The 19,816-nt window shown below is 37.1% G+C and overlaps 1 protein-coding gene across 3 annotated transcripts in view; it reads right to left on the bottom strand.

Moving 5' to 3' along the window:
- LOC126175691 (RNA-binding protein cabeza) overlaps positions 1 to 19,816 on the bottom strand; it is a 66,491-nt gene that overhangs the window by 22,283 nt on the left and 24,392 nt on the right. For all 3 annotated transcript variants that reach the window (XM_049922628.1, XM_049922627.1, XM_049922625.1), the window contains exon 4: positions 11,408 to 11,492. In XM_049922628.1, the coding sequence (XP_049778585.1) occupies positions 11,408 to 11,492 (85 nt within the window). The remainder of the gene's footprint in view (positions 1 to 11,407; positions 11,493 to 19,816) is intronic.

The raw sequence follows: 19,816 nt of genomic DNA on the forward strand, positions 1-19,816 counted from the left end.
TCAACAATCATAGTTATTCCATTATTTAGAATTTTATTTGCTTTCAGTTGAAAGAAATTATACTCATAAATACACATCCTGAAATTACCCTGCATGTGCATCAACACCAAATACACTATGGTATGGATTCTCAAACTCTGGTCTTTCGTCTTTAGATAGAAAGATTACGTAGACAACCTGTAGACTCAGGAAACACCATTTAGTATTAATAACTACAACAACAAGAAAAGGCAATTTTAAATACCACTTACAATTTAAGACAGATTTAGTTGGGTTGCAGTATAATAAGCATTATATTTAACACTTAAAAGTACTATCGGAATTGCAAATAATCGGTCTTACTTCAAAACCGATCAATCTAATGCTCAAATGAATTACCTTATGTAAACTTAAAAGTTATAAAAAGCACACAGAACAGATGTGTGTAAGTCGCAATGAAGAAATTTCCATGGTGCATATCTGACAATTTTCAGACAAACTGGGACAAAATTCCTTATGTAGCACAACTCTCCACGACCATTCTTACTACACAACACAAAGGAATGAAAGAACAGAAGCAATATACACTGAACTCAGCAGAACGCAGTTTAGTATTTGTCTTCAGAACATATACACCTATTTTATTTCTCAGGGGTTTAAATAGAATAAATGCTAACAGCAGCGTACATTCCAAAAACTTACAGCTGAGAATCACACCAAACAACTGTCACAAACATTCTGCACACAGCTAAATGAAGTTAGCTAACACAACAGACATGTGGATTACTCAGTCATATAACTAAATATAGCTGTGTGTAATTAGAATCACACCTATCAAGCCCAGGTCAACAATACATTCATTATATATTTTCTTCTTAAAAGAGTGGAGAACAAAAAACAGCTTGAGTAATTGGATGGTATGATCCACAGTAACAAAAGGAAATTTACAACATGAAGCCAATATAATCAATATGCTGATTCTATGCCATAAAAGTTTAAATGTGTGAAATTTACAGTTAATGCCTATGTGTGCATAAATGCATGCATGCACACACACACGTCCACATGTATCGTGTGGCACCACCTATTATGCCCCAAATACTTAATCACACAATTTATCTTCACCCCTCTGTTATCTGTGGAAGTCGGCTGACTGCATCCACGCCATTCCATAACATTTATGCACTTTGCCAACTTCAGCTACGTAACATTGTTGTGCACCATAACATTAGGTTGCCATTGTCAATATAGTGTTGATCCATGTGCAGTGTCATGCACAGTGAGTGCAGCAAATGTAATATGAACCGATCGTGAGCTGCTGCTCCCAGCTTGTTCTGCTAAGGGGCCAAGTGAAAATGTGGGATCAGTAGTAGGTGAAAAAGATAACTACAGAGTCAACACATCTACAGAGTGATACCAATTCATGTACTAAATTTTTCAATAATCAAAGTGTCCTTTATGGATAAGGCTCAGAACTGTCAGTTACCTAACAAAATAAAGCATGCACATATGGTGTGAGCAGAGAAACAAATACACTAGTTACAAATGATTGCATCTCATGCAATGCAACTGTTTTGTGTAAGTATTTTCAGATTTACAAAAAATAAAGTTACTTATTAACTTAATGCTGATGAGAACTTCACTTAAATTGAAGGTGGTCAGGCTCTTTGGCAGATAAACTGACAAAATTTGTCATTTCACTTTTACAGTTTTCCATGTCAAGGACGTTATTTAAAATTTCAATCTACACACAAACTGTTTTGGTTTATCAGACAGTTTCTCTGTGTTACATCTTCATCCCATTTTACAAGGTTGCCCCAGTGAACTGAAACTCTGAAAAAGATTTTACTCCTCGAGTAACTCCAGCATTTTCTGAACAATTGACATACATCACAGATGTAAAAACAACCACTATGGATCACACAAATACTTTTTAAACAGGTTGATCACACAACAGACTCCTCTCACCCAATAAAGGAGACTACGGCAGAAAGCTACATACTTCCATCACATTTTAAATTTTTAAGCAAACATATGTGCATGAAACCTGGATTACTTTAGTTATTAACAGCACAGGTGTATGCACAAAGCTGCATACTAACACCCCCCCCCCCCAAACACACACACACACACACACACACACACACACACACTGTACAGATAGCTGAGTACACTCAGCAGGTCAATCAAGACCACAGATGAGAGGGAGCCACATTTTATGACCACAAAGTGACAAAATATGAAGAGTGAGTGAGGTATCAGAGCAGATACAGTAACACAATGGCAAGCGCTATGACAGTTTGTCATGTTATGTTAGGATAGTACGAGAATATGTGTGTGTGTGTGTGTGTGTGTGTGTGTGTGTGTGTGTGTGTGTGGAGATGGGGGGGGGGGGGGTGTAAAATATTATTCACTCACTCTTGCCTTACAGCACTGCCAAGCCAATATAGGGCAGAAAAATTTGAAATGCATCAAAACACGCTGACTAGGCTGATACCATATTTACTCGAATCTAAGCCGCACTTTTTTTCCGGTTTTTGTAATCCAAAAAACCGCCTGCGGCTTAGAATCGAGTGCAAAGCAAGCGGAAGTTCTGAAAAATGTTGATAGGTGCCGCCACAACTAACTTCTGCCGTCGAATATATGTAGCGCTACACAGGCATCCTTTGTAGGCACAAAGATAAATACTGGCGAAAAAAAAAAAAAGGAAGACTAGCATTTTTCTCTGCCCGAGTTTCGACCACTGCATTTTCATACATTATCCAACGAAGTAAATACAAATTCCGTATTGTTCATCTTCGAATTTCAATGTACTACGAAAATCCGACTGGTAATACTGGGATTTTTGTCAATATGGCCAACTCTACGTTCTGAATTTTTTCCTACCTGTGAGAAGAGATGGTTGCTAATAAGAACCTGATGAAATGTGAATCACATGCAGTATTCTCTTCACCACAAGAATAATACAAATATAAACATTTTGCCATGTATTCTTTCGTGTTTGCTTCTATCTCATTTAAATCCTGTCTGCCAAATAAACTACGAAACGAGTGAGACAACAGCAAACGCGGAAGAATATACCTATCATGCCATGTTTATATTCGTATTACTCTTATGCCTAATAGTGATACAGTAAGAAATGAAGCATGGCAACTGACTAGATTTTTAAATCTAAGATGACTAATTTCTGTGCAGAATTTTATGTACTAAAGAAGTGGCCGCAAAGATTTTCAAACGGAGAAAAATTTTCGCCAAACTTTCGTTCAGAACATGTTATATCATACGCAGTCTATTATTTGGTTCTTGTTGATCATTATCAAAGAAAGCAGCAGTGTAAGTAACAACAAATAGCAGTCTCTTGCCATTGTTTCGCTAATGTGACGATTCCTCTCTTTTTTTAATTGTAGGCGGCGGTAGCGCACACAAAAGCAAGCCATGCCGCAAGCAGCGACAGGCCGTAAACACGCACTATCAGAATGCGACAAACAATGCATGACACAGTATAGTAATGCATTTTCAGTTTACAGTAACTGACGTAAACACCTATAACATTGAAAACGACACTTATCAGATCAAAGCAAAATAAGCAATCGATTCAAACCAGACAAAGCACGTGAAAAAGGAAGGGTATCCGTATAAATACGGACGGAGCGCCTGACGCATAGCAATGGCTACCTGGTAAAGCTTAACTGCTAAGCTTTCGACTCGAACCAAACTACTGTAGCTGTCTCGTCATTCATTCGACCTAAATTGTGTCTCATATTACAATGGACCAACTTTGTTTCGATTTGGAGGTGCGGCCTAAAACTTTTCTCTTCCCTTGAATTTCGAGTCTCAAATTTCAGGTGCGGCTTAGATTTGGGAATTTTTTTTCCCTTATTTCGAGTCTCATATTTCAGGTGTGGCTTAGATTCGAGTGCGGCTTAGATTCGAGTAAATACGATAATTTTTCACACACATCTACTTCACAAATGTGGAATTCCAACAGTGTGTTCAGCAATATTAACTTAGTGCACAACAATTTTTATCTGCAAGACAGATGAAAATGTTTGACACATAATATAATCCATATGATGTTCCGAAGAACATTACACACAATCTATGTGACTAAACATGTCTATCCTAGTTCAGCTTCCGCTTCAGCTTTACACCTTGTTCCAAGATTGTGGTATGAACAGAAATGAGTGAAGGAACTTAACAAGCTACTTTGTACTCTATACTCTCAGTGCAGCTTCCCCATAAAGTGCTTTTAGCAATTACGTGTTTGCAAAGCCCCAACATCTTTTACAACATTGCACCAGAAACCTGAGCAAAGCATGTCAGTACACATAGGTAGTAATTCATGCAATTTCCCACAGAAAGGGATTTCCTCAGTGATTGATAACTTTCAAGAGTGTTCTCCCCATTCTTTGATGCTTGTATGCCTGATTTTTTTTTCTTCACAAGATGTGAGAAATTTAATAAGACCCATTGACTTCAGTAATATTCCATACAACAGAAACAGACACCTGTAAAAACTGAAGTTTTATTCAACTGAAAGCCACTTACAAACATTATTTTACTCTGATTTTTGTTGTTGTTTATCTGAATTCTTGCATAGCATTACTAGATGCTATCTGACAATACTTAATATAGCTTGCTTTGTGTCCATGTTGCATGGCAAACTAGCAAAGTGTTTTATTATCCACGCTCTATTCAACAACACATTTAAATGAAGATAGATTTTGCTACCACACTGGATCACCTATATTTAGAACCATTTCAATCTCCACTACACCACCTGTTCTCTACATCTTGCATGTGGCACCACCCTTCCCATGACTGCATTAACACTAAATTGGGACTAATTTATACTAAAAACAGGCAGGCCAAGGGCAAGATATTTCAATTACAGGTGAGCACTATTATGGTCATTCATTTATGACCAAACAACTGTATGGAAGCAAGCCACTGAAGTCAAACAAACAACTCCAACTTTCATGATACATAGAAATGTCAATGTATAGGATTGGCCTTGCAGCAGTTTCCTGCTAAACAACATATCACTGCAAGCAAAATTTACGCAAATGTTTGAAAGGAGTTATACACCATCAGGTCATCCCACTAAAAAATATTTCATATCTTGCCAGTTTGGTATATTTCATTCCAGTATATTACTTACACACAGGAAAATTTATTTGCCTCTCTCAGGGATAGCATCCACGTTAAAAAGTTGACAAGTATTATTTAATAATTTAAGTAAATAGTATCTACAGAAAAATCCTTATACCTATTTTAAATACTGGCACTGTAGGTGTTTCATTCAACCAAACAAGAACATACTTCTGTGAACATTCCTTGTTTTAGTCAGTTGTTATCAAACACTGGCAAACGTCTGAGTAGTATACAGTTCAGGAAAGGGTTAATGCAGTCAATGACACTGTGTTCCTCTGTCCTCATACATGTGTTGAATGTGCCGAAACTGCCAACAGGTGAGAAGATCAAAGGGCACGGAATTGAACTGGACAATTGTCAAACAATTAGCCAATGACATTATCAGGAAATGGGTTATAGTACACCTTACATGAAAAATCAAGCTAGAGAAATTATACGCAACAGGTACACCACATTTGCTGAATGCTGACCAGCATAACTTATATTCCAATATTAATGCTTGGACCGTCTAAAATATACCATCAATTTTGTGTGCCATCTGTTACTTTTAATGAGTGACAATGGTCCATGTTGTCATACAAAACAATATACAATATGAGAACAAGTGCAGTCCTGAATCAAAAATATTACAGTGACAGGAAAGGTTATGACCAGAATTTACTGGAATGCAGAAGGGATTATTCACATAGATAATTTTGCAAAGCTTAACTCACAAGGTACAGCAGCATATCTGGGCCCTTTTGGATGAAAGGTATACGACAAGAGGCACGTGTGCAGCCAGGAAAAAACCTCATGGTGTAAAATAATACATCTACAAACAAAACTGTGGGTGAAGAAAGGGATTTTAAATGCTAATTGTTGGAAAGTTACGTTATTCATTGGAAGTGTTTCCTGTTGACTGCCACCTATACTCAAATCTAAAGAAATTTACGACTTAGAACTGCAGAGTCCAATGAATATGTTGTGGCCTTTGTTAGGGTAATTTTGCAGACCTTTCAGAATTATTCCTATACCCATTTGGAAAACAGACCAACTGATTTACAAAATTAAACACATTTCCCTGCCAAGCTTAAGAATTCTCTCTCTACTTTCAACACAGTGTCTGCTTAATCCTCATTTTTGCAGTCTAAAATTTTGCACTTATTCCATCGTTTAGAACCTGTAGCAGAATGCGTGTCATTTAAACCAATATAAAAGCCCCTAACAAAACATCATGGATATGGCAGCAGTAAAAAATTTAACATTCTTTTCAAAGCAGTACAAGCAGTTCAAATGTTACTGCACTTGTAAATACAAAATTCAGTAACTTGCATCTCAAAAACATCTTTGGAGTACCCAACAAGTATCAGTTAAAGATTTCTCATAGTAACAATTTTGAATGTGTTAGGGACTGCTACACTCAGCTATCAAAAGTGAAACTCTTATCAATGACATAAAACTATTATGACCAACCAACACTTTAGCTATGCCATTAACAATAAGCGAAATCACCGAGACACGTAGCACTTTTAGACATACTCTATGTAATCATTTGTCATATGGCAAAAAAGTACGCTTTCATGTGGAAAAATGAACAGAATCAATGAAACAAGATGATCTGAAAGCAAATATAAAGAAACACACACCTCAAATTTATGAAGAGGCAGAGTAACTTGTTTACAAACTTAAATGAGAACTATATTCTACTATAGCTTAACTAAAGAACCTTAATTCTGTCCAGCACCAAAAAGCTTTTAATGCAAATTACTTTTTTATAAAATATAGGTTGATTCCATAAAGAATGGCCACACTCATTAAATTTAAATGCATGAACCAATTTTTAGTTTATTTCTATGCCTCTGACATTTCAATGCACCAGTAATTAAAACAATCACAGAAAAATTTGCAGAAGCATTGACAGTAATTAATGTGAATGACCTTATCTCACTGTTTAAATTTCAAATTAAAAAAGATATTGCTCCTCAGCATAGTAAATCATGAACACAGGACGCAATAATTGGAACCTCTTAATTAAACTGGTATATTAATGTAAACATTTAAAAATATGTAAATAAAATTTCTCAGCAGCAAGAAAATTTACAAACTTTGGTCCAGTTTATCATCAGTGCCCTGGCCAAAACTTCCGTAACAAGTTAAAATTATCACTGTTAAACTCTAGGACGCAGGTTTTTTTTTGCATTAACAGCACGTATAACATAATGGCCAAGTACTATCATCTTCCCAAGAATACAAAATACTCTGTAACAACACAATACATTAAGAAATATCCACAATTTTCAATACTTTCAGTTGTGTGGAAAATAAGAATATTTTCCCATTATGGATTAAAGATTCTATGGGATTTTTCCCAAATCAAAATCAAAGTACACACACTCAAAATACGTGATGCATATTATTACGGAGCATTGGGAACCACATAGTGCATTAAGGGGGGTAGGACACCAAATGGGCCAACCTGCAGCAGAAGAGGCACCACAGGACATTTTAATTTCCACTGTCTATACTTTTACAAATAAATTCATAAAACTTTAGTCAGCATGACCAGGAAGGATTCAGAATTCACACTCATTGCAGTGGAAGTTCGAAAACATAACGAAGTAATTTTTTTACATGTGAAATTTCATCATTTTTTTCCACTTACTAATGGCAGCATTTGTTGCTATAGGTACACTTTTCTTCATAAGTAAGATAGATTCTTTGATGAATTTTGCACAGCACACAAACCATACTTAAAAGTGTATGAAACTCTAGAATCTTCCAAATCTATTAAAAACTGTGGTAAAAATTAAGGTAATTAACTATAAAATTTGTGTTTTTCTAAACATGAAGTTTAAAATATAACAATTCATTCATTTTTTCATAAATTAAATAAATTCTAGAGTTTCATACACCTGTGAGTATGGTATGTATGCTGTGCAAAATTCATCGAAGAATCTCTCTAACTTGTGAGGAAAAGTGTACCTATAGCAACAAATGCTGCCATTAGCAAGTGAAAAAATGATGAAATTTTGCACATAAAAAAATTTATTTTGTTATGTTTTCGAACTTCCACTCCATGGGTGTGAATCCTGAATCCTTCCTGGTAATGCTGACAAAGTTTTATGAATTTATTTGTAAAAGTATAGACACTGGAAATTAAAATGTCCTGTGATGCCTTCCTTTCCCACTCAGTCTGTCCATTTGACGTCCTAACTCCCCCCCCCCCCCCCAAAAAAAAAAAACACACGAATAGAAGATTCTTTTATTTTGTTTTGCTTTAAGAGTGCAAAAACAACTAAGGTGGTACATACCCATGTTAAAACCCGAGAACACTGATATGAAAAAGGAGTCAAAAGCAAGTACAAGTTTGAGCCCAATCGATGGGAGGAAAGACAGCTAAGAACAAGGACTTCCTCTTGGAGGAAGGGCCACCGAAAACACAGTAGAGACAATTGAGGGCACGAAGTAAAGACTAAATGTCCTTTGCCATATTACTACAACAGACAAAAAGTAGAATGCTGTCCTTCGCCATATTGCTACTACAGACGAAAAGTAGAACGCCAACAACACTACGCGCTCCGTTCGCTAAAACGGCCGATAACTCAAGATGGCAAACATATATTACAAAGTAAGAGGTTAAAAACGGGTGTTCGGTCAGGAAATGGTGAACTATCAACAGCTGATGACAATGAGCACTGACAACAATAAGCACAATGTGGTGGGAGATCACCACTTAACAAATGGCTATGGCTAAAACAACAGTACCTAACATGCAACATTGCTAAAATGATTTTCTTGCGGCGAGATGACGATAGGTCGCGCCAAGTCACTGGGAGACATTTAATACTGCAGAGCGTATTCCCATAAAGGGAAGACCAGTGGTGATGCCACAGTGACACAGAGATTACCTGATGGTATGGAAGAACTAGCAGGCGGAGGTAGCAGCACCGCCAGTAGCCTCATTTCCCATCAGACCAATGTGACCAGAGACCCACAAACATCACAGTGGCTCCCTCAAGAGTGAGCAAGTGGGAGCTATCTTGGACCCGTTGCACTATAGGATGGCCTATCTACAGCACAAACAAGCTTTGAAGGGCACAGAGAATCGGAGCTGTGTTCTGGAAACCAATAACAAAAATCGTCTGAGCCAATGATGAAGGCACACCCTACACCACCATTAGACCTACTGCCACTAGTGTACAAAAAGCTATTATTCCTAAGATCCGTGCAAATGTCAAGAATTTTACAGCAATATATCGCATCTAGAGTAGTTTCCTAAGGAAGCAAATGAGGTCCAAAGTGAACACCGGCCGCCGCACAAAGCCAAAGTTGTGAGAGGTTCACACCCATTGGGAAAGTGGCAGCTAGCACGACATTAAGCTGCCAGAGAAATACTCGGAAATTAACTCCAGGAGGTAACTGAGAAGAGGAGAGCATGTCAGTATGACTGTGGTAGTTCGGCAACTTCTGCATAGACTCTCAACCAGGCCAGCATAAAAGGCGCCAGTGGCCAAACGGATTCCACAATGGTGGATTGTATTTAGACGGCATAAGATGGACGGACATGTACATGAATAAACAAAGCACTTAGTCTAATTTCCAACAGACAAGGGATCAGTAAAAATAGAGGGTGGTGGTCTGATCCGCTCCTCATGAAATACCACTTAGAGCATGTAGGACACTGAGGGACCAGGTGAGATATGTGGGAGGACCAAGGAAGTTTTCTATCGGGCATGACCCCCGGAATTTCATAGTTTCAGCAAATGGAAGAGCAACGGGTCCAACATGGAAAGACAGTGGAAGAAACCCATTGCACCACCGGAAATTCATACTAACTGCTTTGTCAGTGAAAAACGAAAGCCACTGTTGATGCTCCACGAGTAATGATTGAGACATCACTGAAGACACTGCTCAAGGACACAAGTCTAAAGGAGTGCAATAGATTGCAAAATCATTGATGAAATGGGAGCCAGAAATGCTGGCAGGAGACAGACACTAATAGGGTTAATGGCTATGGCAAAGAGGATGATGATCAGGACAGAGCCCTGACGGAAGAGAGATTTAGTTGCTACTGCCCATACTTTGCTTTTAAATCATGTCTAAAAAGTGTCTTTATAGCTGTTAAAAATTAATGATCTTTTGTCTACTATTTCCATTTTGCAAGCTGCTTCCAACAGCAGCTCTTAACCAGCATTATAAGGTGTACAGCACAAACAATACAGACTTTTCATGTATTCAGCTCTTTCCATTACTCTTCTCATAATTCAGTAGCTATCTAATCCATAAAACAAATCTTAGAGTTTCCTATTTTTGTCACTACCACAACATTATGAACAGTGCCTGCATCACAATTATTTCTCTTGCACAGTAATGAAAAACTTGCTTATAACAACAGCAACAAACTGAATTTCTTATTTATTTTGAAGCTTATGCTTCTAAGGGGGTGGTCATTTTTTATAGAATCAACCAGTAAATCCAAAACAAGATGCTACTACAAAATCACGAATTATTGAGCCAAAACAGATGTTTAACTTAGGAAGTCTTATTAGTTTCAGTGGAAAATGGGCCCACACAAAAAATAAGCACTTCAAATGGGCCCACACAAAACAAAATAAGCAGCACATCAAAGAACTCATTTTTTCCAGGAGGAAGTATGTTAGAATACAATGGTTTTTCGATACATGCCAGACAGTTATATTCACTGATAAATTATTCAAAATCTGAAGCCAATAGGCTAGAAGTACTTTAGAATTTCTCTCTCTTTTATCCCTACTGCCACTATTTTTGGACATTTAACTAAAATTATTCTGGAAATGTATCCACTTGGCTGTACATTGTTGGCATTGTTTGGTCCTATGGATGTGCATTCTATCTGAAGGAGCAATGTTTCAAACTTTACAGACACTGTCAAATACATATACTGCACTACTGGTAAAATTATTCTGTTGCAAATTACAGAAGAATGGCACTGTGTTAATAAAAACTGATGTTAGGCGAGTGGAGAAAAACTGAAATGGAGTAACATGATTATGTGGCATCTGCCCTTTTTCCACTGAGGATTTCTTTTTAAAAAGCAAGGAAGATTCTAAATGTTTTCTATTCTTATGCTATAATGGAAGCTGCAAATGAGACCAATAGTATACAGAAGGGGGGCTCATAGACAAAGGGAGCAACAGGAAACTGATTAAATTTTTTTTACAGGTGTGATGGACTCCCAAATGATGTGTATAACAAATTGTTCTGTAAGAACCCAACTAAATCTGTAAAACTAAAATGTAAAATTTTTTGAACTTACCCATAGCTTCCACGGCCGCCACCACCACCGCCGCCACCACCACCATAACCTCCACCACCACTGCCACCACCACCAGATGAACGGCCTGGAAGAAAGCAGTGTGTTTAGTTATACAAGTTTTCACAACTCAGTTTTATCAACTAAATTACTGAATTTATTTTGGTTATGAGCTACTGGCTTTATGAACTGACCAGAATGGTGGAAGTAGGCTTACAGCCTGATCAGTCTTCACTGACGTCAAACACATCTTAGTCAACCTGTATAACTTTTCTATTAATTTATAACAACTCCCTAACAAAACTATGTTCCCAAGTTAGGAATTGAACCCAAGATCTTGCCTTTCTGTGAAAATGAAGGAAGATTAGGGTTCAATGCACTGTCAACACTGAGATCATCTAAGACAGACCCTTTTTATGAAGTTCGGGAAGTAGGAACCCTGTACTGATATAATTGTGGTTATAAGGGTGGGTTAGTAACACCAGACTGGCTCAGTCTGCAAGAGTATTATCTGCAGAAGACAAGGTTGCAGGTTCAGTCCTCAGTAAGGCACATAAATTTTACATACTACATTGCCAAATGATCAGATCTATTTACATGTTTAACCATTATGTCATCTGCTATTCAGTTGAAATGCCTCCATTTTATACCTACTTATTTTTTTTCTTTTCACAATAAAATTCATTCAGGTGCAAATATGTCATTATGATTTAATGGTTTCATCAAATTAATCTGTGATCTTCAGAAGCTTAGTATAGGTTTAGCAGATGTCAATAGCTTCTTCATAGAAGCATAATGCCATGGCACGGCCAGGAGAGTAAATATTGCTCTTGTTTATCGTAAGCACCGATTGACTTTACCAACGTTCAGTCAAATAATTTTCCTGAGTTAACACATATCTTAGTAATTACACAAAACTTCACATTAACACACCTAACCAAATTTTTTACTGCTTGAGAAAGACTAGTTAAACTTTGAAGCAAAGCCAACAGAGAATATTTAAAATGTTTATTATAAACAGTTTTCATTGTGAAAACATAGTAGAGAGGCAAATAGATGACACTGGAAACAATCATGTATATGTAAATCCCATTTTTTCATCTAGAATCCATTTCCACAGAAGATGGAAAGTTATTCATGTAGCACTAAGTTCTCAATGACGCAATTTTTAAGGGACTTTGTGGACAGTTACAGATTCCATATGTCTTACAAGGCAGGAAAAAAACTAACTCTTGTAACTCAATACCACTGTTATCAAAAAGTATTATCTCAAAAGGAAGTGCAGGTTACTCAGACCGTAGCAGGATAGATGCCCACTTCTTATGAGGATAAGAGGAGGTAAATACAATGCTTGCAAAATTATTGCTGAAAAGGATTCAAGGGAAGTGTCCTAAACTGCCAGAGAAAGAGGCACATTTCACTGTTTGTTGTAGCATGTATGTCACTGGAACTGCAATACCTTTCCTTGCGTATCCAAGAGTAGGTGTGCTGGCATAACCAAAAGTGCATCTCCAAGATCTAGATTCATAGCATATCCCACATGCTAAATGACGCATTCAGAATCTATAACCTTACTGTATCCCAGTCTGAATGACTGGTGATAATTTTGGACCTTACAGGGACTTTTTGGAATATGGTAAATGTTTCAAAGAAAACTGTTTTAGTTATATTAAATAATTACAATTAACATGACACTCATTTGTGCAATCAAATAGTACATTACAGAGTTTCAAAGATCTGGAATGTAGCACCGGTAAATCTAGCTCTGGTTCAACTGTCAGCAGAGTGGAAGCCTATCTGGTTCCAGATTGTACTACGTCAGTAATTGTGGCAACACCAACCTACTTTCTTAGGCATCTTCAGTTGTAAACCCCTCAGTTAAGATACCTTACTGGGATGAAAATAACTCCCAAATTATTCACTAAGATTGCTACACTCCCCTAAACTAATGGAATGATGTGCCACATCACCATTTGGCATGATAGGTTCACTCTTCTTTGAGAAAGGAAGCATGATCAATTCCAGACATTATGTTTGAAATTTTCTGCAGTCCACAATCGGAGAGATTGTCGAAGCAGAGATATTGGGGGTCTTGTGGCTCCAACAGAAGAGGGCCACAGCCCAACATTCGTATGTTGTTTTGAGAGAATTTTTCTAGGCTCTGAGGGTTGATGTAGGTGACCTGTGCAGTCACCAGATTTGAGTATTTGTGACTTTTGGTCACATCTATAGGAAAGGGTGTTTTAACATCACCTCCACATCGATGGAAGGAAAGACAGCTATTGTTAAGCTATGGGAGCTGATTATTAAATACATAAAGGCCTTATCCTGCAATACAAATGAGCTGTTCAGAACTTGACAGTTTGTCTCCAAAAGTTTATGCTGCTACAAGCTGCCATCTTGACATTTTAAACACTGACAGGATAGGAAAACTATGAACTACTAACTTCAAAAATATTAAAATTTTTTTCTCTATGTATCCCAAATTATTTTTTATAACTCCTCAAAACTGCTGAATTTATTCTGCCACACCCTCTATTAGGGTATTCACCTCACAGGGGTCAAGTACTGGCCAAATGTTCTGTCTCTTTGTGAAGATCAGTTGTGTTGTATTATGTAAGTAAATATGCAGCGACAAGTGTGCTCAACCACTTTCCATCATATTTGTTTGAGGCCTGTTGCACACAGTTACATACTGAAAACATTACACTACAGATTATACCATTTTCTTCAAATCAAGTAATGAGTGAATCGAAGATGATTAAGTTTCACTACGATGTAAGTTCATGAGGATCTCTCTTTCCAAACAAACAAGAACTGAATGGCATAATACAGGTTCTACAGCTAATAAACATCAAAAACCCAAGACTGGAACTTCCTGGATGAGAATTCCAATTTCTTTACACAGAACTAAGCCACAGGTCCCTATTTCATGCTTAGATGTGCCACTACTGTTGTTATTGAAAGCTTATGCAAAGAAATAGGTTTCCCCTACAATCCTAACACAATTATGCTCCAATAGCTCTTGACAGATTAAACACTGTTTTCTTACATAATGGCAACAAATACATCAATATTCCGACTTGGGATTGGCAATTAATTGAGCAATCAACTATCCTTGTAATGTATTACGAGTGATCAAATATTTATTTCAAGAGGAATTTATGCAATCTATTACCCTCACAATTAATTATTTCAGTTTTTCTTTTTTTCGTTTGTTGATTTGGGGAAGGGGACCAAACAGCAAGGTCATTGATCCCATTGGATTAGGGAAGGATAGAGAAGGAAGTCTGCCATGCCCTTTCAAAGTAACCATACCGACATTTTCCAGAAGCAATTTAGGGAAATCGTGGAAAACCTACATCAGAATGGCCGGACGTGCATCTGAACCATCGTCCTCCCAGATGAGAGTACAGTGTGCTAACCACTACACCACCTTTCTGTTTTCTTTCCTTTTCTTTTTTTGTTTTAAAGCCTTGTTGTCCATAGTCTGGTTATGGGAAGACATCCCAACTATCCCTAGTAATCATTCTGTAACGACACAAATCTGAACACACTGTGATGATGGCTGCCAACATCAGTGATCTAACAGTAGTGGCAAAGTCTTGTATATGTTGATTCAGAAATACGTAATGTAACAAAGTGTGCGTGAACATGAACGTCCCTATGACATGCTTTTACCAGGCCTCGTTTCCTCTGTCATAAATTATGCCACTGCTGTTAATATCAGCTACTTTGACCCATGAGCTGCAAACACAGGACAAAAGTTAGTAAATATTCCCTCTTTCTATGTTCCCTCACCACTTGGAGGCCATGTCATTCTTCCTCTACCCCCCACCTGTCTACAATCCAGTATGACTTCCATCTGCAATCAAGCCTTATCACTGTGTTCACTTTTCAATTTATTGTGTGTGGATATGTGCTAGACTAAAATCGTGGCAACCAAGAAATCAAGTACAGCATGGATATATTTTGGGAGATGACAGAGGCCTATGTAAATACATAGATGTCACAGCATCACTATTCTTTGTAGGACAAATCTTGTTATCACAAAAAATAATTTTAAGGGAATGCTTAATAGAACTAAAAATAAAAACATATAACAAGTACTCAAATAATCTAATGTTAGGGAACAATCAACATGATTAGTCGATTTGTTTAAATAATCACAAAAGTCAATTGATTAAGTTGATCATAATCGTCCATCCCCAATTATAAACACACAAGATGGTTACAGAATGATCATTTGCAACTGCTAAACCACATGGAATACCTGTGGGAAAATTTCAGTTGAAGCCAAACTGGTCACGTGATTTAGGAGCTTACAAGGTGGCTAAAATAATATATGCACTTTCACCACTTATAGGATAGCAAGCATAGTGGTGGCACAACAACTTTAATTAGCCAACAAATGGGTTCATCAGCTGGAAGTAAAAATGAAATACCGACTGTTTCTGATTCATCAAGGCACCAGATTCTGCTTCTAGAAGCGAGGAGCGCCTGAAAAGTTTTTTCAAGAATTCCAAAGACAAAAATTTACAGTTCCAATATCAGTTAAGGGGAGTTGGAATGCCGGAAAATGGAAAAAATTCACATTTTCAGTTTTTAACCTTATAACTTAATTTGAAATTTTCTGCTTAAAATGGTGCAAAATTTGTTAAGAAATTCCAATTGGAAGTATTTTTATTTAATTTTTCAAAATTACATGTGCGCCCAGCAAAGTTACCCATCTTGTGATTTGTACACATTTAAATCTTCGCATTTCCGAAAACATTACATATAGAAGGCTGTGGATTTCACTCTTCAGTTGTAGAATCTTTGATCCTTCCATAGGTACCATTGTTTTTACGACTAGCTGTGTTTATTGTTCAGTTTTTGATCTGTGAGTGTTTGTTTTGAGCCTCGAGTTTAGTTTGTCGCTCATTTGGAGTTTGTTATCTGTCTTGTTTTGACTTTCAGTGGTGAGTGCGTAGTTTCTACGATGCCTAGGAGTGCATCATTATTTAAAAAGCGAAAGTTTCGCGGTAATAGATTTACAAATAACGTTTGTTCAAGTGATTCTGCTTCAGCACCTGTTGATGCTGGTGAAAGTTCTGACGTTTGTACAGCTGAGATGTGTGAAGGAGACACGCCCACCAGTGCATCAAAAAAGAAGTTATCAAACTGTGCAAGTGAAATTACAGATGAAGCTTCTAATGAACAATATGTTTTAGTCGACTTTCCTGTTTTTACTGAGTTTATGAAGAAATGTTTGTGTTGTAATCTTTGTGGAGGTTCTTTTGATATGAACATAACAAAATCTATAGGACTTTCCTGCAAAATTGCTATAGTTTGTGCCAGTTGTGAAAATGAGACCTGTTTTTGGAGCTCTAAAACATGCAGTAGCAATTTGTTTGAGAGTAATATCAGGCTAATGTATGCAATGAGAGCAATTGGTAAAGGACATACTGCTGCTCAAACATTTTGTGCCATAATGAATCTTCCACCTCCACCTGCTAAAATTGACAATTACACTGAAGTGATAGGAGATGCTGTTCAGTCTGTAGCAGATTTATCAATGAAAGCTGCTGCCAGTGAAGCAAAATATATAAATGAAGGAAACCCAGATATCCCTGTTGCTTTTGATGGAACCTGGCAGAAAAGGGGTCACACATCCAAAAATGCTGTTGCTACTGTTACTAGTGTGGACAGCGGTAAAGTTTTGGACTATGAAGTGCTCACTAAACATTGTTACCATTGTGCATCTGGTAAGATAGAAGCAGCTCACATATGTAGCAAGAATTATGAAGGTACGAGTGGAGGCATGGAGGCTGCCGCTGCTGTGAAAATGTTTAGCAGATCAGAAAAAGAACGGGGAGTATTTTACACAAAATTCCTTGGAGATGGGGACTCCAAGGCATACAAAAGTGTTACAGAATCCATGCCATATGTCAATAAGACAATAACTAAACTAGAATGTGTCGGTCATGTTCAGAAACGAATGGGCACTCGTCTAAGGAAACTGAAACAGAATCTGAAGGACAAAATTTTGTCAGATGGTAAAACCATTAGAGGTCGCCTGTCAGATAAAATTATAAATGAATTACAACAATACTATGGTATGGCAATAAGAAATAATGCAAATAATTTGCAGGAAATGAGACAAGCTGTATGGGCCACATATTTACATCGATCATCAACTGATGATAATCCTCAACATTTTGCTTGTCCAGATGGTCCTCAGTCATGGTGCAATTATAGAAAATCTCAAGCTACTGGGGATCCTTATCACCATAAAAATTATATTCCATTGGCTGTTATGGAAGTAATTAAACCAATATATAGAGACTTGGGGCATCCTGATCTTCTGCGAAAATGTCTTCATGGTTGTACCCAGAATCAAAACGAGTCGTTCAACAACCTCATTTGGACTCGTGTACCTAAGAATGTATTTGTTGGGATAAAAACATTGAAATGGGGAGTCAGTGATGCTGTTATTTCATTCAATGATGGTCATATGGGTAGGCTAAAGGTCATGGCAAGGCTCGGCATTGCTCCTGGTATCAACACCATCAGAGGTCTTCAGCTTCTGGACAGCGTGCGAGTAAGGAAGGCTCAGTATGCAGCTGAATTTAATACAAAAAAAGCAAGGGCAGCAAGGAGAAGAAAGCTTCTAGGTGAAGAAGAAGAACTAGAAGATGACCCTGATTACTCTGCTGGACACTTTTGATAATAGAATAAAAGGTATTTGTGAATTTTCATAATAAATTACTTTAATCGCATTTTCTGGCATTTGACATTTTTAGTGTTACATGTACCTTTATCTCATAAACCACTCAACCAACAACATTCAAATTTTCAGAAATGCTGCAAAACAGTTCAAAGAGGCCACTGAACTAGAATCATGACAAGAACTGGCTTATTCTCTGAACTAGGGAAGTTTATGTTATACTTTTTCCAATAAAAAATGGCTTAATGGTAAAAAATTCATAAATACTATACCAACAAAAAGAAAACATTGGTTCTAGTTCAGTGGGCTCACAATATATGCTGAAAACCTCTGCCAGAATTTCAAAGTTCTGAAGATAATAGTTCCAAAGAAAAAGGTACACAAAGTTAGCAAATTTAACATTGGCGAGATAGGGCATTCCAACTCCCCTTAAGTCCCTACATGAATTGGCTAATCCATGACAATGCATTCATGAGGAGTATGCTACCTATTATAGAAAGTTCAAAGTTTAGTAACGGCAGATAGAGTAACAGCGTAAATGCTTTCTGAAGACATTGCAGAATTCTGAAAGATACCAAGGGCAGTAAGATGAATGCAAACTTTTAATACCTCAGGACTGATAAGGGAATGTGACCCACACCGAGAAGCAGAGGAGAAAAACCATACAATATTACACTGAATATTGAAGCTGTTTGTAACTTTCCACAAGACTGTTTCATTACTTACCTGTACGTAATTTTTGCATATATTACTATATTAATTTGGTTAGTTGAAGGCATTTTGAAAAGTTTTAACGAACTATGTTATTTAAGAACATGTAAGTTTTGAGGTCAATAAAATTATAAACTTTCAAAGATCCAATGAAACAAAAACCTTAATTATAATGTGTCATTTGTGAATCTGTTAGAAGTTTAAAGAACCTGCAATGACTGCATCAACTATGCAACATTAGAAATGGTCATCCACAAAATTAAAATAGGTTTCTTGATAAACTATTTCTGTATCAAATCAGGATTAGTCCCAATCAGGCTGGATGCAGACTGTGTTCTGCATTTGAAAGCCACGTCGAAGGGCAATGTCCCATTAAGTTTTGTCAAGAGTACTTTATCAGCTCTTCATGGTCAGAAGGAGGTACGCCATGGTCACACTGAATATTTCACTACCATGCCTTATCCTCTCAATGCCTTTCAAGCACCAAATAACCAAACTTTCAAGGAGTGAAAGTACAATAATTCTGAAAGCTACACATTATTGACTCAGCATTTTTAAAATTTCAAGCTCCATAATTGGTTCCAGTAAATTTTTCAAAATCAAGGTAAGCATGTTGTATAGAAACAGAGCTAAAGGAGTACCAGACAAATAACTGTAATACTTCTGCACAATACGCCAACAGAATAAAAGAGAGCTTTTCAAACAGAGGTTCACTAGCTAGCTGACTACTATTCTTCTCTTGAAACTGGGTTCAAGCCCATCTCCATCTTCTTTGAACTTCTTGATAGGCGAAGTAATTAAAATTGCTCTTTGGGTAACATATGAATCCTCCAACCTCCCGATAGAACTACACTTGGGAATAATATCAGGACCACAATACTCAAAACAAACTGATGGGAGCTCAAGTACAAACTGGCAACATGCAGTTAACATTGCTAGATTTTTATGAGAAATTTATTTCACAGTAACAATTTTCTGTCTTTCAGACTAGC

Source organism: Schistocerca cancellata, chromosome 3 (assembly GCF_023864275.1).
Source record: "Schistocerca cancellata isolate TAMUIC-IGC-003103 chromosome 3, iqSchCanc2.1, whole genome shotgun sequence".
NCBI classification, from domain to species: Eukaryota; Metazoa; Arthropoda; class Insecta; order Orthoptera; family Acrididae; genus Schistocerca; species Schistocerca cancellata.